Genomic DNA, 8,298 nt, shown 5'->3' with positions numbered 1-8,298 from the left:
CTTTGGAATTCATTTTGGTCATCAGTGTGTACAAGTTTAGGACACAGCAGCCATTCTCAACTGAACTTGATGGCTTTGATGCTCTGGGCCTTATGTCTGCTTTCTGTGTCACTCAGTAACAGGTGTTTGGTTCTCAAGAATTATATATTTAGACCGATGACTAGTCTTTCACTCGACTCCATAATTGTTGAGCAGTTTTAAACCACAGTTCTCTTGGACATGATAATCGATATGAAAAAAATGCATTAATGGTGGTAACAACCATTACGTCTTCATGCATAAACATAAATGTAGTCGTCTAATAGTTATATCATGAATAATGTCGCACCAGAATGTTGTAACAACTATAATGGTTTTAGATTGACCTACAATTAAGAGAGAAGAATAAAAATGGGATGGCAACTATAAACAACATTATAAATTCACAGCAGTGGCACCAACTAAAACCTCCACAAAATTGTCGAGAGTTTTGTAATTCAGTGGCATAGTCTAGTCTTTTTTATAAGAAGAGGGGAGTTTGAAACCCCCATCTCCTATTTGTTTTAACAATTTATCCAGCAAATAAAAAAAAAAATCAAATAATTTTGAAAGTCTGCAGCAATGCAACCGATGACAAATGATAATTGATCACAATGATGGCTTAATGTGGACCATCTGGAAGGAAAGGAACTATAGGACATTGAAGTAGGTGGTGGTAAAGAGGGCTTTTCTGAATTCATTATATGAGTGGTTGGCGGTTTTGAGTAGCCATTCTTTTACTAGTATTTTAAACATTATTGATTGCTGTAATTTTCTTTAATTTTGCTGCACTACTAGTACACTTCTGTGTACTGGGTGCTATTACCATATTTTTCTTTTTCATATCAATAAAGCTTTCTTATAAAAATAAAAATAAAATAACAATTGTTGGCTTCAATTCGTTTAATGCTTCCCACATTTGGTAGAGACACTGATTCCTTATTGCCGCCTGTTTTGTCTACCAAAATGTAACTTTGATTTTGCAAGGAATAGGGTTAAAACCAAATCATGGCTCCCAGAGTGTAACTTTGATTTTGCAAGGAATAAGGCTTATACCACATCATGTATTTCGTACATGAAAAAAAGAAAAAAGAAAAAGGATATTGTGAATTTCTATAAATGAAATCAGAAAAAGGAGATCACTAGCCTCGTCGCACACGCACATGTTTAGAGATTTTTCCCCCTTTTAATTCAAAATCTTACATTCATCCCAGTATGAAATACGTAGTCTAAAGGGTTTTTTTTTTTCTTTTTCTTCCCTTTAACTCAAAACTTTACATTCATCCTAATTCGAGTTTCACACCTTTATTTAGTGAGATTTATGCATACTCAAATCATAGAAATAGTTAAAAGTAGGGTGAGATCTAGGACAAAAAAAATAAACACACTCACACATTGGATAATGATTTTAAAGCTATTTTAGTGTTTATTTTCTGTGTTAGGTATCAGCCCACTACCAACTATTTTGGTGATCGGCGTACAAATAGAATTCATTCTACATTTGTTCAAAGCTAGTGTTTTGTAGTGCTACTTTAGATCCAGTACTTTATTATTTTGTTTAAGTTGAAGTTTTGATTCATACACAAAAGAAACGAAGAAATAAGTTCAGCCAAAGATATCTATAAAAAAACAAGAGTTCAGCCAAAGATAGCTTTGAGATAGAAGAATTAAAGTACAATATCGAAGTAGATAATAGTGTTACAGCAAGCAGTGATGATAAGGAGGGAAATCTATTAAAAAAAAAAAAATTTTGTGATAGAAGAGGGAAACAGAGCTTTTACAATTTAGTTTCAAGCAAAAAAAATGGACAAAGTCTTCAAACCCTAACGCAAAAATCTTTTCAAATTATATGAATCTGATTAACTAAGCCCATGATTTTGATGTGACAAAAAGGCTCATCCCAAGAACTTCCCGAAGTGGCCATTGAACCTTTTGGGCCATAGTAGTTCCAATACCCCTCCATGTCTATAACAGGGCAAGAACTTTGATGAAAGAAAGAATGAATTAAATTGGAAAACTAAAGAGAAGGAGACTCTAACGACTCCTCTATTGTCTTGTCTATAATTTCCAGTTGAATTCATTTTATTAGTGAAAATAAGTCATCTGAGAGATTCATTAACATGCATTTTAGTTGCATAAGATTAGGTTTTAAAACGAAGAGATGGGAAGACAAAAAAGATGTAAAATCAAAAACTTATCTCGCATTTCACCTGAAATTTAAAAAAAAAAATATATATATATATATATATATATGAAATGTGACAACCCCAAAATTACTCGAGATGAAAAAAAGAAAAAACAGAGAGAATTCATTCCTTCAAATTTAGAGACCAAAACCACCCAATGTAGCGGGCTCAAGCATCAATTGGAACCAGAAAAACCATTCAGTTAAGTTAATTTTATTAACAGAAAATACCAATTGGAATGACGGAATCAATTCACCGCAATAATGCACATAAAATAAAAAATAAAAAACCTGAAAAATTAGGCTAACTTCTCACCAAATACAGTGAACAAATCAGTTATGACTAAGGTATCTTTCGAGAACTCAGATTTTACTACAAAAATAAGTGAAATTTAAGGCCCTAATGGACCAATAGGTGGCAAAAGCAGTAGAAGTTAGTTTCTTCTATCAATGTTTAGTCAATTTTTGATACCTTTCTTCAAGGTCATTGACGAACAAAAGCAATGATCAAATGTGGAAAGTTGTACATCCTCTATGTTCTAACCACAACATAAAAACATAAAGTTCTAATTTTACTTGTTTGATAAAGTTATTTAGATTTTTTATGACTTCATAAGGTGACTGTGGGTATTATAGGACATGTAAAAAGTGGAGATGAAAGTGAGGAATCCTCTTAAAGAATAGTATAGAATATGTAGGATATAGAGAGCTAAACGACTAATATGCAAATCCTAACTTCCAGGCTTTCAGCTAGAAAAAATTATAATGCTACTGTAAAGTGTAAACTGTACATCCAACCAATTTCATGTTTGCTCGAGCATCTTTTGAATTGCTGCAATTTTTTCTTCAATAATTTCACACTGAACTGAGTCTTCATCAGCTGACAGAGACTCTTCACTCTCAGCAACAGACTCTTCTTGTAAAACAAGGCCACGATTTCTACACAACTTCCTAATATGTGTTGTAGACACTGCTGCTTGAGATTCTCCAGATAGTGGATCTACTTCAGAATTGCTTGATGTTTTTAATTGCTTCCTTTGTGGCATCAGCTCTTCCCCAACCCCTACGGAACATGTCATCAACTGCAAATTCCACAAGAAAAACGGTTTGAATAAAACAATTATAGCAAGCAATAACACTAGCAATTGAGATCTACAAAATATTGTCACATGTATAAACGCAGTAAAAAAGAAGAAGAATATAATATCAAAGGAAAATATATAAACTATGCTTCCTTGTCAAAGTACCTTCCAGTCCTCAAAGTCTAATCTGAACACAAAGTGGCTGTAAGCAGCAGCCCCAAAGGCAACAGCCGTTGCAGAAGGAGCATTCTTTGGTGCTGATATAAAGAAAAAAAAATGGGGTAAAGAGAATGAATACAAAACAGAAGAAATTAAACTGCAAAAAGGCATTAGAACAGGATCTTACAAACAATATGACAGTTTTTCTCATCCACTTTTATTTCAGCACGACCATCTTTAACCAGAAATGATAGGGCAAATAAATTCTCCACTGTCTGTGCAAAAGAGTTTCTGTTCAATACTAGATTTTCAAGCCTGACACTTCTATTCTTCTTCAAGATATTAAACATAGTTAACATATTTCGGTCAGTATCTATTCTCTCTTCTGCACCAGCATCTTCAAACTGCACATTTTACAGAGAAGTTAACTGCCAGAGTTCAAAGGCGAAAAAAGAAAAAAATTCACACCATAGACACATTACAATCACTGATTAGTAGCCTTAAGATTTGGCATAAAAATCTAGTACAGATAGCATATATATGTTATATGGAACATATATGTAATTAAACTGCACATTTTATAGGGAAGTTAACTGCCAGAGTTCGGAGGGAAAAAAGAAACAAATTCACACCATAGACACAAGACGCATTACAGTCAATAATTAATAGTCTCAAGATTTGGCATAAAAATCTTGTAAAGATTACGTATATGTTCCATATATATTCTTGAAAGTAGACAGGGAAACGTTTCAAACACTTCGAAATGAACAATTACAACAGAAAAAGATTTTCCATTATTCTATTTGATAAGCAGAATGGATTTTTTTTTCCCATTCTCAATAAAATAAAGTGCTTAATTTCATTCTGGCTCCCTATGTTACAGCTTTTTTATTTTATTGCTGGTCAATTGTGGTATCACAACATTAGGATGAAGCATGCATACCTGTTCAGGTTGAGCACTTTCTGTGTGTCTCACACGTTTTCTTTGAACAGGCATCTTCCGCTGCTTAAGTTCAGTGTTCATAGGCCCAATCCTGAAGAAAGAAAAATTGATGAATTAATTAGGGAATCATTTGAATGATTTTAGAACTAATAATACATGAAAAAGAAATAATTCTATGTCAATTACATGGTGCTGCATCCTGAACATCTCCTGAAAACATGTGACACTGCAAGACCAATATCATTCCAAAATGTAGCATTCCCAGCATTCTCTGTACTAGTGCTTGGTCCACTTTGCTGCCCAAACTGTTTGAGAAGACATGTGACAAAATCCGAAGGTGTAATACCTTCACTGTTATGTGCCCTAACACAGGTTAGCAATGTACTTGCAATGTCTGAAAGAGCCTCTGCATCAGCAACTTGTTCTCTTGGTTGTTGTACTGAAATACATGTCCACACCAAAACAAAAAGAATATCAACTCTCAAGTTAACATTCTTAATTGTAAGTAAATAACATATGAGCAATAAAAATGAACAAAATAGAATGGTTCAGCTCCAAAATTAAAAAATAAAAAAATAAAAAAAAACCCTTAAATAGGGAAGTTTTGAAGATAATAATTGCAATAATAGATCATCATTGTTACAAATTTTAAAGAAGATAATGTAGGATTATTTGAATGCATTCATATCATTCCCTCCACCAATTATAAAAAATGAAAGAATATGCATGCCCTTTGTTGTGTTGTGTGCAATGTTAAGAAAAGGAACAAATATTACAACTTTTAATGAAAAAAAAAATTAAATGGGAAAATTTAAGTGATAATTATTGTAATAATAGCCCATCATTGCTGAGAACAAAATCTAAAGAAATCAATGTAGGAGCATTTAAATGCACTCAAAGCATTTCCTCCAACAATTATTGGGAAAAAAAAAAAAAAAAACATTATTGTAATCTGTTGTGTGCAATGCTAAAAAAAGGAAAAAAATTTACGACTTTTAATAAACAAAAACAAAAACTGCACCAGACAATTAAGGAAACACAATAGCATTTAGAAAAAAAAAAAAAATACCGGAATCATGCAAGGTCTGGACTTGGTGAAAGATTGAGTCAAACTTGTCAGAATCTGCTCTTGTTATATCATCTCTTTCTTCTGCACAAACCATTAAAATACTAGAATCAATGAAACCCATTTGCTAAAAAAGCCAAACAATGAAACCCAATTGCTAAAGAAGCCAAAAACCATTAAAAAAACAATTTTTATCAACAAAAAAAAATACCACTAATGAGGGCCTTGACAGCAAGGTATTGAGAGCGAAGAAATCGACGCTCAGCCACGTCTTCTCGAGATTCAGAATAACAGGGCCCTAACTCTTCACAAACTCTTTCACCATGATTACTTCCACTAGTACTACCCAATTCTCGCTTCCTAGCCATTGTTTTCTGGTATTTCAAATTCCAGGCAAAATTGTTTATATGGTATTATTCTATTTTTCTTATTCATTCAATACCGGTAACAGTAAAACCCTGGAATTTAGAATTGAATTCTACTAATAATGAAAAACAAAAACCCTAGATTTGAGAATTTAAAGGGTCCCTTTCTGGCTTTCCCTCCTCGTATCTTAAATAAATTTTTGGAACCGAGTTATGGTTATGGGGCGGAGTCTCTTAAGAAATGGACGGCTAGGATTTGATTTTGAGGAGCTTTACTTGGAGATGAAGAATGTGATTTAAAAGTGGAGGGGTAAATGTGTAAAAAATCTAAACGAAAGAATCGACCGCGTCAGAGGAATTTGGTGAACGGGTACCAATGTAACTAACTTTTGGTCTTCTTGCCTCTAAAAAAAAAAATAATAATAATAATAATTTTGGTCTTCTCTCTGATCCCCAAAAATCTTGCAGATAGATAATAAATAAATAAATAAAACGACACCTTTTTTTTTTTTCTTTTTTTCCCCCATAATAATACTACCACACGTGTTGACAACTTTGCTTCTTTTATTTTTAGAACAAAAAAACAAAATTTTATAATCATCCACTTCCTTCTTCTTTTTTTCTTTTTTAAAGAAGAATATATATATATATATATATAATACATTAATTACATTATTATTGATTTCTTTTCTCCCAAAAAAAATTTACATTATAGATATTTTACAAATTCATAATCAAATTTTAATAGAAGCTTCTTCTCAAAAAAATAAAAATAAAAATAAAAATAAATAAATAAATAATAGAAGCTATACTAATTGACAAAGAAGTTGATAGTTCAATGCCTTTTGTTTTCTTCTTAGTCGATACAATCAATCCTAAAACGCTTTGTTCATTTCAACAATAATATGAAATTTTTGAAAAATCACTTGTTTAAAATGTTTTCTAGTAAATTAATTAATTTTTAAGTGTTTGTTTGCGAGTCTCAAAATGAAAAGTCTTTTATAGTGTTTGGCATACAAGAAAATCAATGACGCAAATAACTTGTGCTGCACATGATGTGAAAACTCTCTAATAAACAAATTAAAGTTTTATAGAGAACCTCCTAATTGTGTTTAACTTTGCAATTAATGTGTTAAGATAAGAATTTAACTTTAATGAGACTTAGTATGTCCATTAATTAAGAGATAAGAGGAAGAGTCATGGGAAGAGTAAAAGATTAAGTTTTAGTCAATTCATTTAATATGAGAATGAGTTTATGGTTTTAAGATGACACTACAATTCATTAGAGTAGCAAATTTTAATATATAACTCTCATAGGGATATTAGTAACATCATTTTAATCCTTATTATGCACGCGAGCGTGCGCGCGCACACACACACACACATAACTCTCATACTATTTTTATTTATTTATTATATATAGAGTTTCAATCTATGACGTTCGTTTTTTATGATTCTGCTCTTTATTATCAGACCAAGACACTAATCAGTTTTTGGTATAGGCTGAAATTGAATCTCAAATCTCTTATTCAACTATTAGAGATTTTACTAGTTTTGCTAACCAGAACCCACAACTCTCATTCTAATTGCTTCCTAAAATACTAATCCAAAATAAGACTCTCTAATTGAGGAAGCAACTCTCATTTGAATTTGCTTCTTAAAAAAGGGGTTCTCTTGAATTTTCTAAACTACCAAGCTAATCGAGGAAGTAATATATATATATATATATATATATATATAATCAAAGCCTTTGACTTTAGCTTTTGACTTTTTTTAAAACTCCAACATTTTTACACATTAGCATTATTTAAATAAAAAAAACAAAAATTATGATTTAATATTTCTAAAACCCAATAATAATAAAAACGCAAAATCTGATTTTATATTTGTAAAACCCAATACATAAGCACAAACCCCTTCTCCTTCCTCCAAAACAAAGACCCATGACCAACCCTGCTCCCGAAACCATCGATCTCATACCCTTCTCCTTCTCCTCCCTCTTCTCTATTTCTCTACCCTTCTCCTTCTTCCCCTCTTCTCCCTCCTCTACCCTCTACAAAAAAAGTGAAAAACCCGACATCTGAAAACCTCAAACTAAAACCTTATAGACCTCAACGTAGAAACCAAACCCAGTCCATCCACCAATCCTTTGAAAACCCTAACCACATCTCTGAAAAAAACCAAAACTAAAAACCCTAAAAATAAAACCCACACACAGTTCATTTGCTTCCTTCTCTTTCTCCTTCAATTTAAAGCTTTCACTATCTCCGTAATTTCCTCCTTTCAATCAACCTGATGGAATTGGCTTTTCTTTAATCAAATACTAATTGGGATAGTGGAGTCAATCCCACCGCCAAGCAAATCCTAAATTTTAGTTGGCATTGTTGGCCTCACCAGGTCTATCTTTATTTCTCTTCTTCTAATTTTTAGATTCTCTCTACTTTGTAATTTTTTTTCCTTTACAAGATATGTTTTTTATG

General features: G+C 32.1%; 1 protein-coding gene across 1 annotated transcript; it reads right to left on the bottom strand.

Annotated features, from left to right (window-relative positions):
* Positions 1–2,756: 2,756 nt before the first annotated feature.
* Positions 2,757–6,064, bottom strand: LOC115952306 (non-structural maintenance of chromosomes element 4 homolog A-like). The gene is made up of 7 exons (XM_031069409.1): positions 5,665–6,064; positions 5,457–5,537; positions 4,574–4,826; positions 4,388–4,478; positions 3,632–3,848; positions 3,451–3,542; positions 2,757–3,285 (listed from the first exon to the last, which is right to left on the bottom strand). The coding sequence occupies exons 1-7, from the start codon at positions 5,819–5,821 to the stop codon at positions 3,007–3,009; spliced, it is 1,170 nt and encodes a 389-aa protein (XP_030925269.1). The 5' UTR covers positions 5,822–6,064; the 3' UTR covers positions 2,757–3,006.
* Between the last annotated feature and the right edge of the window lie 2,234 nt (positions 6,065–8,298).

This window comes from Quercus lobata, chromosome 7 (genome assembly GCF_001633185.2).
Source record: "Quercus lobata isolate SW786 chromosome 7, ValleyOak3.0 Primary Assembly, whole genome shotgun sequence".
Taxonomy (NCBI): Eukaryota; Viridiplantae; Streptophyta; class Magnoliopsida; order Fagales; family Fagaceae; genus Quercus; species Quercus lobata.
Note: the sequence above shows the minus strand (reverse complement) of the source record. Positions and strands in the feature narration are given on the sequence as shown.

Excerpts from the sequence above, each read along its gene's own strand:
- LOC115952306 (XM_031069409.1), bottom strand. The coding sequence starts at position 5,821 with ATGGCTAGGAAGCGAGAATTGGGTAGTACTAGTGGAAGTAATCATGGT. Across the intron at positions 3,849-4,387 it reads AAAGTGCTCAACCTGAACAG|TTTGAAGATGCTGGTGCAGA; the intron begins GTATGCATGCTT and ends TAAAATGTGCAG. Across the intron at positions 3,286-3,450 it reads TAGACTTTGAGGACTGGAAG|TTGATGACATGTTCCGTAGG; the intron begins GTACTTTGACAA and ends TGGAATTTGCAG.